At 41.0% G+C, this 15,270-nt stretch overlaps 1 protein-coding gene and 1 long non-coding RNA gene across 6 annotated transcripts in view; one reads left to right on the forward strand and one right to left on the reverse strand.

The window, feature by feature from the left end:
• Positions 1 to 15,270, forward strand: part of LIFR (LIF receptor subunit alpha) — a 95,257-nt gene that overhangs the window by 70,555 nt on the left and 9,432 nt on the right. For all 5 annotated transcript variants that reach the window (XM_030566269.1, XM_030566271.1, XM_030566270.1 and 2 more), the window contains 9 exons: positions 1,046 to 1,208; positions 1,304 to 1,374; positions 1,797 to 2,010; positions 4,859 to 5,038; positions 8,649 to 8,750; positions 10,497 to 10,664; positions 11,949 to 12,110; positions 13,171 to 13,264; positions 14,650 to 14,728. In XM_030566269.1, coding sequence (XP_030422129.1) covers positions 1,046 to 1,208; positions 1,304 to 1,374; positions 1,797 to 2,010; positions 4,859 to 5,038; positions 8,649 to 8,750; positions 10,497 to 10,664; positions 11,949 to 12,110; positions 13,171 to 13,264; positions 14,650 to 14,728 — 1,233 coding nt within the window. The remainder of the gene's footprint in view (positions 1 to 1,045; positions 1,209 to 1,303; positions 1,375 to 1,796; positions 2,011 to 4,858; positions 5,039 to 8,648; positions 8,751 to 10,496; positions 10,665 to 11,948; positions 12,111 to 13,170; positions 13,265 to 14,649; positions 14,729 to 15,270) is intronic.
• Positions 1 to 15,270, reverse strand: part of LOC115653276 — a 54,827-nt gene that overhangs the window by 23,563 nt on the left and 15,994 nt on the right. The window contains exons 3-6 of the long non-coding RNA XR_004000895.1: positions 13,346 to 13,477; positions 13,148 to 13,246; positions 11,984 to 12,085; positions 8,630 to 8,691 (exon numbers count right to left, since the gene is read on the reverse strand). This is a non-coding gene — a long non-coding RNA (uncharacterized LOC115653276). The remainder of the gene's footprint in view (positions 1 to 8,629; positions 8,692 to 11,983; positions 12,086 to 13,147; positions 13,247 to 13,345; positions 13,478 to 15,270) is intronic.

The following is a 15,270-nucleotide window of genomic DNA, read 5'->3' on the forward strand; positions in this document are numbered from 1 at the left end:
GTGAGTCACTGTACATTTATAGTACTATGCATATATGTGTCACTATTATGCACTGTTTTAACTGCTTTAAACTCAATACGCTGCAATTGACTGTTTATACTAAAACCTGATTATGATTATGTTTGCTTTCCTTGGAAGGAAAAAGGAGTACTTAGTAGGAATATTGTTACTGGTATATATTTTATTTGCATGATATGGATGTTGGTCAAGCAGTTTTCCTTGGGTGTGCTTCGTGCAGGCACTGTTTTACAAAGAGAGAATGCTATTTGTCTGTCCAGATTCTCCTATCATGCTCATCACTGTGAGCAGAGGAGCACCTTGGGTGAAATCCTGGTCCCATTGAAATCAGAGGGGATTTCACCATTGATTTCTGTGGAGCCAGGATTTAATACATGTGTGGAAAGAGTGTTCAGTGATAATAGCTGTCATATATAGCCTCGTGGAACCGGCTCAAAAGAAAGGGATATTCACATTATGATCAGTGGACCACCAGTCCTTCCTGGTGGTTCAGAGTGTGCAACACTTTTGGGAATCAAATGGTAGAGAGTTGGGAAAGCAGAGAGTATTGTTAGCATTGTGATTACTCTCCTTTACGGTATAGGAATATTCCCATTATCATATGGGTTACAGCATCTAATGTTGACAATTTAGTATATACCCACATGTGTTTTAAAGTAGTTATTGGTATTTTAATTTCTATACTAGGGGTAACGTCTTATGATAGGCCCCTGAAAAACTTTCACTGGTGAACGGTGATTTTATGTAATATATTTTCCCTATATATTTTCTTTCATTTACATTCATTTCCCCATATATTCTGGCATGAAAGCTTTTTAGCGTACATCCCCATTGCCCCCGCTAATAGAGACTACATCCCACTGGACTTTGTATAACACATTCTTCTTAAATAATCGCACAGTTGCCTGATTGTACAACTTTAATACTGTAGTCGACTTTTAAAAAACATTTTCCAGGTAGTGGTACTAGCATGATACAGGATGGGAGAAAGATTTTCATATCGAATTCTATTAATTCTTAACTGCAGAATGTCTCAATGGCCGGTGCAGAAAACTCAAATTACAGAGCTCGGGTGGATGCATTACATCCATATGGCACATACACATTCAGAGTACGCTGTTCAGCTTCTGAGTATTTCTGGCGATGGAGTAAATGGAGTGAGGGAAAAAAGCTCACAACTTTGGAAGCCCGTAAGTTTATTGAACTGTCTTTTATGTCAAACTATTGAACTTGTAAGCCACATGCTTAACAAAGTTATCTTGTTTTGTAAAATCTCCTTTCTTAGCTCCTGCAAGAGGACCGGATATTTGGAGACAGAGAAGTCCTGTCGGAGAAACTCTAACAGTCTTTTGGAAGGTATGTACCGGTGTGCGTGTGTTCATTGCTTTTCTTACGTACTTTCAATGTGTGAAGAGTTTATAGCCAGTAAATCTAATTGTTGTTCTTAAATATTTTATAGTGCATTTACTCAGAAAAGTAGTGTCCTAAATGAAAACATCATTATCCCAGAAATGTGGACTATGCTTTTAAAAAAAAAAAAGTATTACTAAAAACAGCTGCATATGGAATTAAGTAGGATTTCACATACAGAATAACTTCCTTAAATTTGTCTCTTTGAGAGTTGTTTTCAGTGCTCATGTGTTAACTCCTAAAAACATTCTTGCTTTACTGACTTTTTTGCCTGGTAATCCCAATTTTGAGTATTAGATGCATGTAATCCTGTGTCCTGATTTTTAACAATAGTTTTGTTTTTTAATGTGATTTGTTTTGTTGCATAGCCGTTACTTCTTTCTGAAGCAAATGGAATAATACTATCCCATGAGGTATCATGTTACTTGCGAGAGAGAATGCTAAAAGCTTATGAAGTCCCTGTACCCTTGAACAGCACTGAAATAAAACTTGGGGGAAATGATTGTTTAATCAGTGTTACAGCCAAAAATCGTGCTGGCTCATCTCCCCCTTCTAAGATAACTAGTGTGGATCTTCCAAGTGGTGAGTACTTGATTCAGGGCTTTAAAACATTCAAAGCTTGTGGAACAGCTGGGTGGTGGGTTTTTCAGAGAATTTAGCTGATCTGTGCAAGTAACAAATGATTTTTTCAATCTACTGCTTTGTTTTAAGTACAGTGTCTCACCAGCAAATTATATTTGTCATGTAGAAGGAAGGTGGCAGTTATACGCTAGGTTGTTGTGTTGCAATTTTCTGGAGACTTCCCAGGAATAACAAGGGAGAGCCTAAATCTTTTGCACAAATCTTCAACTCTTAGGAGGTTTTATTTATTTCTTTGCTGTCTTTTTTACTCAAATAAATTTGATTACATGTAAGAGGATCAAAACAGATTTTTCTTGCCGTGGAAGCTTCTCAATGTTGCATAGTTGTTTAACATTTTTCCACTCTGTGGGACTCAAACATCAATTAAATGCATGTGTAGTTGATCACATCAAGGGAGAATACTAATGGAGCTAACCAGTAATGTGCCTGGATCATGATATAGTGTCAAAAGCAGGGGCTTGAAGGTGTAAGTTGGGTTATTGAGGCCTCTCATTTAAGATATCTAAAAATGCCCTCCGTGGTAGTGAACTACCCTCCAATATGCGAAGGAAAAGCTTTGGACTAAATTGGTTTTGGTGCAAATGCTGGGGAAAGGGCAGCACAAAGCACAGGAGCAGGCCACGTAAGTCACAACATGGTCCCAGTTCCCCCGTGCTCCAGGGGAAAAGGAATCTTTGCCAGCCCTATACCTGGTGCCAATTACTTCCCCATCCACTTCCATTCATTTGAGTTGGCTGGCACATTGGGAAGACAGAGTGAGGGCACTGCTAGCCCTTACCCAACTGTGCTGGAGCAGGGAGTAGCAGCTCTGCAGAAGCTGTGCTTCCTAGCCCCTCAGCTGTGACCTCTTTTAAGGCACATAATGTGACCCATACACCCCATGTGAACATGTAATAGACATCATAGCTGTGTGCTTTCTGTCTGAAGTTCTGAAAATAAAATTACATCTCTTCAGGCAGAAATGTGTTTTGTTTGAGATTTATAATTGGGATGTCAGTAACCATGATCCCCCATTATCCAGAACGAGTTTTGTCCTCAGGCTAAATAGCCTTCAGCTCCTCTATAGCGATACTACCTATTAATTTATCACCGCATATGTGAAGGAAAAGGAATTGGGCAGGATAGATAAATTAATGGCATCACTTTAATAACTCCATATCATGAGCAACAACAGTAGCTGACTCTGCAGAATGTAGGGCTCTCTAGATAATTCCGCTCTGCACCCTGTGACCGAGCGTAACGGCTGGAACTCTGTGATTATTAGAGCACAGTACTGGAAAGGTAACATTTGGAAGACTGAATTTCCCTTTGGTGTTACCCACCATATACTCATTCTGAATTGTCTTCTGAGTTGACATAGGAATTATTTGAAACATGACTCACCCGCTGACATGGATTATGTGGCTATACAGTCACTTCCGGCTGCATCCTGTACAGCCTGCAAATGTTTATAACATCAATAAGAGAGAAACGTTTCTGATGCTCGAGATAGGTTTCATGAGAAAATTGAAAGGGAAGCAAAAGCCTGCGTCATATCCTACTTAATGTGAGCTTTCAACGTAATTAAAAAGATACAATGGGGGAGAAGCAAACTTACTATGTGGGTGCCTTTCTGGCCTCCATCATGGCAGTATTTGTGCTGCTAGTGAAACAGAAGTCTAGATTGCAGCAAAAACATGCTGCACGTGCAGCTCTTCAATATCCAGTGGTTTTTTTGCTGAGAGAATACTATTGAGCCTACTGTCAATAAATTAATTTCCTATTAACAAAATTCTAGAAATAAAATACTATGCAAGTGTCATATAAACATGCACTCTAACATGTAATTATTTCCTTGAATGTTCAACTTCTTAGAAACTGTGTGTTTCAGGGTTGTTTTTTTAACAGTTTAAGAACTTGCCCTGTCTATACATTTACTCTTATAGTCACATCAAATGGAGATAAATGAATACAAAAAGAGGTGAAATTGACATTCCCTTAAGTGGCAATTCAGCAATGATATTTTCTTCCAAAAAATTGTTCTGCTAGCACACAGCATACGTTCTCCTAGAACACTCAGCTTTACATAGCCCTTTAATATTCACAATACCTCAGGGAGGAATTAGTGTTTCTCTTTGGGTTTTTTTTTAATTACTGAGATCTGTCTTTCCCTTTAAACTCAGTCTTGCATAGACTGGACAGTTTTAATACAATATGATGATCCAAGCAAACAGGGATCAAGGCTAAGAACATTTAAAGAAACTCAAGAAAAGTTGAGGAGGTTCTGAAGATGTGATGGGTACCTAAGTATTTTAGTTGCTCCAGGGGATCTTTAAGACTTACCGGGTCCCACCTGAATGGTAGCCATAGGTGGTGGCTCTGTAGGAACTAGTCAACAGGCTGGTGTTTTGGGGGTGGATGGATGGAAGGAATTAGTAGCTGGAGACTTATACCAAATTGGTGTCAATTTGAATTAAACCAGAACCCCTGCAATAGAAACTTATCCAGAGAAGGTGATTTGTATCCAAACCTGAGGATCTGCTGAACTTTTTCACTCCTTTCTGCACTACTCTTGCAGACTTCACTATAGACTTCTAAGCTTGATTTATAGTGCTTCAAAAAGTATAGTATAATTTACTCCAATTTCACAGAGCCAGTTGTGTGATCCTCTTTCCTAGCATGAACACATTGTATGTGTGTTCTCTTGGCATCTGTTTTCTAAGAACTGTAGTTCAGGCTTCTGAAAGCCCTTTGAGGTAAAGATACAGGGCTGAACTCTAATTTTTTTTATATACTGTCTTTATTATAGACAATGTCAAAACAGAGCTGGCAATTGCAACAGGAAATGGAATTTACATTTCTTGGCATTCTGACCCTAACGTGACCTGTGGCTACACATTAAAATGGTGTATTTCATCTGGATCTGAACCGTGTAGTGTGGACTGGGAAATGTTTCCTTCAAATGCAATAGATGCTGTGATCAAATCTGGTAAGAGAAAATCATTGTTTAAATTAGACTTTCCAATTCAAAGTTTGCATGGTATACTGGCTTTGCAAGTGAATGCAGAAAATTATCAGTAGAAAGGATAAAAGGTACTGTTTTTAAATACCTTCTTTGCGCTAATATTTCTGTTAACTTCTCACTCTCCTCAGCTGTCTCCATCTCATAGACTCATAGGTCAGAAGGGACCAATCTGATCATCTAGTAGCTGAAGCCCAAACTTTAGCATTCTGTAAAATTGTTAAAATCCAGGGCAAATCTTCCAGATTTCAGATGTACCACTCTGGACACCAAGGGTGGCGGGGGAAGAATACATTGGTTTTTTGAGAAAAGTGAGAAGGTGAGAGCTGTGGTGGGAATAGTGGGGAGCAAATGGAGAGAAGAGAAATAAACAGGAAAAGAGGCATATTTCCTGTTGTCTAAGAGGGCATTACAAAGACTAGAACATAAAAAAATTAAATATAAAGATCCCATCTAGAGCCAACATTTAAGACTCAGTCACCTAGAGCCTCAGCCCTACAATGAGATCCTTGTAGTCAGAACCCTGCACCTGCCCGGAGCCCAGTTGACAGCACGGAGTCTCTCAGCACTCATAGGGATCTACCCACATGCATCAAATTGTTGGCTCAAGGTCTGAGCATTTGATTGCACAAAGACTACTACTCAGGACCTCCTGCAACTTCACTTAGTGTCGAGGGCATGCAGCACTTGGTAGGGCTGACTCTTTTGTCATCTTATAGAATGATGGAATAATAGAAATGTAGGGCTGGAAGGGACCTCGAGAAGTAAAGTCCTGCGCTGTGGCAGGACCAAGTAATCTTGACCATTCCTGACAGGTGTTTGTCTAACCTGTTTTTAAAAACCTGCAGTGATGGAATTCCACAAGATCCATTAGAAGCCTATTCCAGAGATTAACTACTCTTATAGATAGAAAGTTTTTCGTAATATCTGACCTAAATCTCTCTTGCTGCAATTTAAGGCCACTATGTCTTATTCTGCCTTCAGTAGAAATGGGGAACTATTGATCCTCATCCTCTTTATAAGACTCTTCAATATATTGTGAAGATTCTTATCAGGTTCCCCTCAATCATCTTTTCTGAAGACTAAACATGCCCAGTTTTTTTAACCTTTCCTCATAGGTCAGGTTTTCTACATATCTTATAATTGATTAAATTGTTGTTCTCCTCTGGACTCTCTCCACTTTGTCTACTTCTTTCCTGAAATATGGTACCACAAATTGAACACATTACTCCAGCTAAGGCTTCACCAGTGCCAAGTAGAGCAGGATAATTGTCTCCTGTGTCTGACATATGACACACCTGTTAATAACCCCAGAATGATATTAGCCTTTTTCACGTTACACTGTTGACTCATATTCAGTTTGTGATCCATTATAACACCAGATCCTTTTCAGCAGTAGTACCACCGAGGCAGTTCTTCCCCGTTTTGTAGATGTGCATTTGATTTTTCCTTCTTAGATACTTTTCACATGTCTTTATTGAATTTCATCTTGTTGAATTCAGACAAATTCTCCAATGTGTCTAGATTATTTTGAATTCTAATCTTGTATTCCAAAGTGCTTGCAAATCCCTCCCAAGTTGATGTCACCTTCAGATTTTATAAGCATACTCTCCACTCCATTATCCAAGACATTTGTTGAAAATATTGAATAGTAACAGACACAAAGCTGGCACCTGTGGGACTCCACTAGATATGCCCTTCCAGTTTGAGAGGAAACCATTGATGATTAGCCTTTGAGTATGGTCTCTTTGTGTACCCACATTATAGTAATGTCATCTAGAACACATTTCCCTTGCGTCTGAGAATGTCATATGAGACTGTTTCAAAAGATTTACTAAAATCAAGATATCACATCTACTGCTTTCTCCTCCCCCCTCTACTAGGCCAGTAACCCTGTCAAAGAAGAAAATTAGGTTGGTTTAGCATGATTTGTTCATGACAAATCCATGCTGGCTGTTCATTACCCCCATTATCCTTCAGGTGCTTACAAATTGATTGTTTAATAATTTGTTCCAGCTATCCAAGTTAGGCTAACTGGTCTGTAATTCCCCAGGTCCTCTTTGTTCCCCTTTTTAAAGATAGGCACTATGTTTGCCTTCTCCAGTCTTGTGGGACTTCACGGGTACTTCAGGAATTCTCAAAGATAATTGTTAATGATTCTGAGATTTTTTCCAGGGTAGTTCCTTAATTTCATTACGCCTTGTTACTTACACATATTCAGTCTTTCCCTATTTTGGCTGGCATTCCTTCCCCCGGGTTGTTTAATATTAATTATGTTGAGTATCTGGTCACCATGAGCCTTTTTACTGAAGACTGACAGAACACAGGCATTAAACACCTCAGCTTTCTTGATGCCATCAGTTACTAGCTCTCCCTCCCCGCTAAGCGGAGGACCTATACTTTCCTTCGTCTTTCTCAGGCTCCTAACCTATTGAAAGAACCTCTTCTTATTGCCTTTATGTCCTTTGCCAGGTGTAACTCATTTTGTGCTTAGCCTTTTTTGATTTTATTCTACATGCTTGTACTATTCTTTGGTACTTCTTGTTAGCAATTTGTCCATGTTTTCCACTTTTTGTAGGATACCATTTTGATTTTTAGCTCTGTTTCATAAAGAGCTCCTGTTGGAGCCATATAGGCCTTTTACTATTTTTCCTATCTTTCCATTGTACCAGGATAGTTTGCAGTTGTACCTTTAATATGGTCTCCTTGCAAAACTGCCAGCTCTTTGAACTCATTTTCATTTAGCTTTCCTTCCCCTGGGATCTTCCCCTTGTTTAGAGAGAGAACAACAATGTGTGTTTTATACAAACTCGATTCAAGCCTTGAGCTCCTTATTGAAGAGAATAGTCACCCTGAATAACAGTGCTGTAATGGATGTGGCTGTAATAACTAAGAAGAAATCAGTTGATGAGCCACCATAACTGGGGAGGGGAAAGAAGAAACATGACAGCCTTGAAGGAAAAATAGCATTTCTGTTAACATTGCAAGTGTGTGTTTCATAATGGAAAGCAACAATCTGTGCTGCTTCCAACCTTTTCCTAATGATATTTGTTTAGACTGTCTAGGTTGCTCTGAATGGTCAAAATTATTTACTGGCTCTTTTGTGTATAAATACAGTATGGATTAAATAGGGGAAATATTAATATGTAAATACCATATGGTCTGATTCAAGGTTCTCAACCTTTTTCTTTCCAAGGCCCACTTGTGTCCCAACAACTGTTTTCTGCATATAAAAGCCAAGGCTGGTAACAAGCAGGACAATTGTCTGGGGCTCCGGGAAGCTCAGTTGCTCAGGCTTTTATATGCAGAAAAACAATTGTTTCCTGTGGCTTTAGTGTTCTGTGGCTTCAGCCCCAGGCAGCAGGACTCCAGGGCAGTGGGGCTCCAGCCCCTGCAGTGTGGTGGGGTTGGCAGACCCTCTGAAACCTGTTTGTGGCCCGCAGAGGGTCATGAATCCCCAGCTTAGGATGCTGGTTTAATTATTTGGGCTGTTACTTTAAATGTCTTTGTATGAAAATATGCATGTAAAAGCTTAAAATGTAAAAATATTTTGCTTACCAGTGATATTCTTCTGCAGCTCTGTTTCAACCTGGTGTGAGATACAATTTTTCTCTATATGGCTGCAAACACAATGGATATCAGTTATTACAGAATATAACGGGATATATGAAAGAATTGCGTAAGTGCATTTTATTGTTAAGATCCTTTAGAAATACATGATAAAATAAATATGACTAACTTGTACTTGTCTTCGCTAGATAAATTTTAAAAAGTCTGAAAGCAGAATCTTCTTACTGCTGAATATTTCCTTTATCTCTTTCAGTGCCACCAGCCTTTAGAGTTCATTAATAAAAGATTTTGATGTATCACTTATTCACTAATTCAGTGACCTTCCACTCTCTGTATCCTAGCTGGTTCCCCACCCTGATGCCCCCCCACTCCCGGCAGCAGCTCCCCCCCTCTGCCCTGAGGGCCCCCCCCCCGCAGCAGCTCCCCCCCTTCCACCTTGAGGCACCCCCCCCCACCCCAGCTCATCCCTGCTCCACGCACAAGCACCGCGAGCACTCCATGGCTGCTTTACTTCTCTTGCCTCCCAGGCTTGCGGCATCTAAGCTGATAGGCGCCACAAGCCTGGGAGGTGGGAGAAGTGAAGCAGCCATGGCATGCTCGGGAAGGAGGGGGGGCAGGGGTGAGCTGGGGCAGGGAGTTCCCCTGCATGCCACCCCCCCCCTTACTTGCTGCAGGCGGCCCTCTCCGCGCTCCCCTGCCCCAGCTCCCTCCATCTACATGCCGGCGGCGACCGGAGCAGCCGAAGATCCGACTGCCGCGGTGGCTGCCGAAGAAAATGGCTCCCCCCCCAACTCCCAGCGGTCGCCTAAATGGTTGCACCGGCCCTGCATTTAAGGACCACCCCTCCACTTCCTTTTGCTCTGCTCCTGGAAGTCTGAACTCTCTTTATACTTCACTCTCCTAGTTGTTAAGGATAAATGCGTATTGTGTAGCTATAGGACCCGTTTCATTTTGAACTTTAAGGTATCTTCTGCCGGGTGCTTGGAATAATTTTATTGGAAACTTTTTCTGATAACTTAGTCTGAGCCAGGGTATTGCTTTGTAGGGGATCATTGCTTGTTGCTTAAAGCTATGATGGAAGATGAAATGAAACATTTACTCTAATCTCTTGTTTTCAACAATTTACATCTCTCTTGTACAACAACAACAACAAAGCATTTGGACTAAGTTTGTCATATTTTTCAAAACAGAAATTGTGATATAATAAATATATTATTTCTTATCTTGTAATAACACAGTTGGCTTCTAAAATTTCACTCATGGTGTTATCTGTACCTCCAGCTAAGGCCTGTTTCGTGAATGTGCCTTGCTGTGATCCCTGCACTAAAGCCCATGTGTTGTAATGGAGATTTGTGACTACTTTTAAACAGCATTAATACTTTTCTCAAGGAAGAATGCAGACTCTGTTGTTACTAAATACAATTTCTTCAAATAAAGCAAAGTTACAGCCATTTGAAAATGAGACAATTTTTATTAAGTTACATCTTTCTAAACATTTGCACTAGCTGGATTTATTTTTAATGTGTGTTCATATTGCAAGCAGGAGCATCTTTTTGTTCTGTTATATAGCACCTAGCACAATAGGGTCCTTGTCTATGACTGGGATTAGTAGATGCCCTTGCAATACAAATTATTGGTGATAATATTCCAACAGGGAGGCTGATGTAGTGACACCTGGCTAATGTCACCTCTTTATTAATATTTTGTTTGAAAGGGACAAAAATGGATCTAGAAAATTTTCAGTGTAGTGATCAACATGTCAGTCCTAATAATAATGCTGTAATACTAGCATACTTTTAGCATACAGTGGAAGGATAGTTGTTTAACTTTTTTTTTTTCCCAATTCTTTCCACAGCTCCAAAGGTAGCACCAAATTTTACTGTAGAAGAAACCTCTTCAGATTCAATATTAGTAAAATGGGAAGACATTCCTGTTGAAGACTGCCAGGGGTTTTTAAAGGGATATATTCTTTACTTTGCAAAAGGGGAGAAAGGTTCTTCAAAGACTAGTTTTATGGAAGAAGGTAAATAAAACATATGGTCCTCAATTTTCATGTAAACTCCCAGTACTAGCGAATGAATAGTCCATTAAGAAACAATTGTTTATTTACAGTTCAGTTGGCATTGTTCAGCACCTAAATTGGCCTTTCAGAACTGGTGAAGACATTTAAAATACTAACTGCTCGTGTGAGCAAGAGTAGATGAACTGAGTGGAATTTCTAGTTGACTAGGGCACTCACATCACACAAGTCACCATGACAATGAACATCCAGTCCCTTAGGAAAACACTGATGAGAAGAGAGTGTGAAAATGGCGAACCCGCCAGAACTGGGTTTAAGTGCATTGGCAGTGTGGTTGGGATAATGTTGCATTGCCGTTGCTCATGCTGTCTCTGGTCTGTAGATAAAGAGAAGGCCAGTTTCTTTCCCTGTTAGTGTGATACTTTTCATTCAGTTCATTCCAAAACTGATAATTGTGGTAGTGTGTGAATAATAGAAGAAATAACCTTATAAAATGTAATTGCACTTACCAGAGATGTTGTGAAATGTAATTATATGAAGTCTGTAGCAAATTGTGGAGTTCAGTGCATGACATCTTTATTTTCAGCTTGCAGTTTTATTAACGTTTAGTCTGCCATAATCCTTTCTCTTCCCTCTTTGGGCTTGTCTTTACTGCAAACTTAATTTGAGTTAAAATTCGAGTTCTGCCCCCAAATCAAGGTTAGGATTGTGAGCAGACTTTAATTCCAATATGGTGATGCTGGATGGTCCATCAGGAAGTATAGGCTAAAACTTGATTAGCACAGCTAGACATCTGCTAACACAATGACTCTGTAGTATGGATGCAGGCTGTCTTCCAAGGCCTTCTCACAATTCCTCCCCATGTGCCAGGCAGGGCAAACAAGTTTTCCCACAGTTCATTAAGAAAGAATTCATAGAATGGCTCAGCTTACAGCAGTGCTAAGAATGCAATTATGTCATCAGAAGTCATAGTGCAGCCTCAGTGTGGACACAGCAGCTTGAGTACTACTTCATAGCATGGCTGCTCTCACTTGAGCTAGGCTAACTTAAGAGGAGTAACTCAAGTGTACATAATGAGAGTTATTTCTGCGCTGAAGATAAACCCTTTGTGCTGCTTAATTAACACCGTTACACTACACAGTAGTGGATTTTCTGCAGCATAATTCTGTACTCAGGATTTTGCTCCATTAAAAAGATCATTTTCCAGTTTAATATGAAGTTTGGGTTTTGTGAACATATTCTAATGTGGTGTACATTTCCGATCTTTTTAAACACAAAACAAAACAGGGTCTCCTGAGCTAACAGTTAAGAATATTACTGACCTAACGAAAAAGTCTTTGAGAATACTTGATCTTCAAGGCAAAACAAGTTACCGCCTGGACTTACGAGCTTATACCGTTGGTGGAATAGGCCCATCGAAAGACCTGTATGTGGTGACAAAGGAGAATTGTAAGTTGAACATTCTAGGATGGCAGTGCTTAAGTGAGAGTACCATGATCTTTATCTTAGGGTATGGCTACACTTGAAATTTCAAAGCGCTGCCGCGTGTGGTCGGAGCGCCAGCGCTGGGACAGAGCTCTCCCAGCGCTGCATGTAAACCACATCCTCTACGGGTGTAGCTTGCAGCGCTGGGAGCCGCGCTCCCAGCGCTGCGGCACTGATTACACTGAGGCTTTACAGCGCTGTATCTTGCAGCGCTCAGGGGAGTGTTTTTTCACACCCCTGAGCGTGAAAGTTGCAGCGCTGTAAAGTGGCAGTGTAGCCAAGGCCTTGGACTCATCTGATGTCTTTTCCTGCTTAGCTATCCCAGGCCTGTTGTAACAGATTAGGGGAAAAAATTAACCTTACAGCTATTAAACTGTTACAGGTACTATGAAGCTCATAGTAATTAATGCTTGTTTAAAAACTTCATCAACTCATACTGCTCAAAAGATTGAAAATGACTAAAGGCACCTGAGGATGGAGGTGAAAAAAAGAGGTTTACTCAGTTTGGAAAGAAGAAGTGCATGAAATGACTCTGCCCAGAAGGCTAAACGGGCACTTTTGTTAGGGGAGAAAAGGAGATGCTCAGTGATCTTAAAAGACTAAACTAGGTAAAAGGCAATGCACTTATGCAACATGTAATTAACCTGTAGAAATCACTGCACAGAACAGACAAATAGTTTGAGAATTTTAAATAGCCACCTAAAATAATATAAACACTAGCAATTATGCTGTCTGGGATAAAATCTGCCATCTGTCCTATCATCATACATGTGAAGCTTAGTACCAATAGGGGATCAAACAGAAACTTCTTCCTTTTCTACACACTATTTCACAATTGACCAACTACAGTATGGGAGGGTTTGTCTTTTGCAATGAAGGATGTAGTATAGGCCACTGTTGCAGACAGATGGGGCGCAATGAGCTGCCACTGATCTATAAAGCGGCCGATAATATCTGGGAATGTTACAAAAGGGTTGTGAGCCACTTTGAATATCTCTTACTGTTTTTCATTATTTTTTCCCAGCTGTGGGGTTGATCATTGCCATTCTCATCCCAGTGGCTGTAGCTGTTGTGCTCGGAGTGGTGACCAGCATCCTTTGCTACCAAAAGAGGGAATGGTAAACACTCATTTTCAGTTAAATTCTTCTATTTGTTTGTGTTGAGTAATTTATTGCCGTCCTGTAAGGGTGTGCACTCACCTCTCATGAGTGCCTCCTATTGGCTGGGTTGTGGTGCTGCAATCTTAGTTTTCTCCTGGCGCCCCCTGTAGGCTGCCGACCTCGCTAGGCAGGTTTTCAGTGGCTCGGCATTCCAGGCAAGTCACATACAATCTAAAATGGACAAACTCCTTCTAGGGTACTCAAGTCAAAAACAAACATAAACAAGTCTTTCAGTTCCCTGGCTCAAGCTGTACTCAGCCCATTCTTCCTGAGGGTGCCTTCTCTCTTCAGTCCCTGTTGGGCACCTTTAAATTTAGCCCCCTTTCTTGGGCTTTTAGTAAAGAATCTTTTACCTTCTTCAGGGTTTAGGTCACTTCTCCACTGGCTCACCTGCTACTCTGGGTCCCAACCCAAAGACCCTGCAAACAGCAGCCGTGTACTGCTTTCCTTAATAGTTCCTGCTGCATTCCCTGGGCTGTCACACACTCGGTCTCATCGCCTTCACCTATTACCTTAGGGTTACAGTCCTTGGGTTCTCTCTGCCTTATCCCTGCTTGAGCAGGTCTCTCCCAGGCCTCTTTCCCTGAAGAGTTTTGCAGCCTTCCAGCCCTTCCTCACCCTTCTGGTCCTAGCCAGTGACTGACCTGCTAAGCCCCTTTGGCTCCTTTTAACTGAGCCTGTTGGGCTCTGATTGGTTACTTCCCTGAAGCCTTTCTAGGCAGGCCTGGAGGACTCACCTTCACGGCTCCTGCAAGGAGCTTTAAAAGGCCTGGTACCCCCTGTCATGTTTCCCCAAACACCTGAGGATTTCAGTGGGCTTTACACAAGACTTTTGGGTGAGGGTGGGTGGTATTCCCATTTATAATTGGAAGGGATAGGAAGGAAGGAAGGGAGGCCCAGAGAAGTAGCGATTTGGCCACAATGTCCCACAGTGAGTCAGTGACAGAGCCAGAAGAACCCAAATCTTCTGCTCATTGTCCAGTGCTCTTCTCCTCCGCCTGAGGCTGCGTGCAAAGTCAGGTGTAGTAGAACTCGAATTAAAATGTGGAGAATTAGGCATACATTTAATTTATGATCTGCCCACGATCAATTTACAGTCCATCTTCAAGCTTTCAGAAACCTGAAACTCCAGTGGAAGCATCAGAAGAATGTGTACATTTTTCTTTACATGCAGCCTAAAGCACAACTGTGTAAAGTGAAAAATTTGAACAGTTAAAGTTTATACTCTGTGTTGAGGATTACGACCTGATAGTAACATCGTGACTGTTTTTCTTGTGTTCTTATTTTGACATGCTGAACCTTTGCTTGTAATTTTGAAAATTACTTAACTTTTCTCTATAAAGGATTAAAGAAACGTTCTACCCTGACATTCCAAATCCTGAAAACAGTAAGGCATTGCAATTTCAGAAGAATATATGTGAGGTAACCTTCATTTTAATTACATTTTTAAGCATCTAAAACAGTGGTCCCCAAACCGTAGCGCCCGGGCCAGCCCCTGGAAGGAAGTGGGGAGGGAGCACCACCCAGCCCTGCTCTTCCCCCAGCTCTTCTCCAGCCCAGGCACCAGTCCTGGCTGCAACTCCGCTCCTGGTGTGAGGGGTAGCGGGGGGGGTGAGAACACATTCTATTACTGTTAAGGAGGGGAGCGAGAGGCACTGATCTAAAATGTACAGTTGCATCAAGAAGATACGTCCCAAAAGTCAGTAGAAGTGATGATATGATCTAGCTTATCCCCAACTGTTAATTTCCTTCCTCCTTGCATTGGCAGCAGTGCGAAGTGAGGGTATGGCATTCTCGCCAGCTCCCCTCCATGCCCACTACTCACAGTTTGTAATTGGAAGTAAATGGAAAGTCAAACTAATGCTTTCAGAGTAGATTACATAAGAAAGATAAAAGGCAAATAGTGGCTGGCTTTATATTAGAAATATATTTTGGCAAAATTCATGAATACTTTTGAAGTTGAA

This window comes from Gopherus evgoodei, chromosome 6 (genome assembly GCF_007399415.2).
Source record: "Gopherus evgoodei ecotype Sinaloan lineage chromosome 6, rGopEvg1_v1.p, whole genome shotgun sequence".
Taxonomy (NCBI): Eukaryota; Metazoa; Chordata; order Testudines; family Testudinidae; genus Gopherus; species Gopherus evgoodei.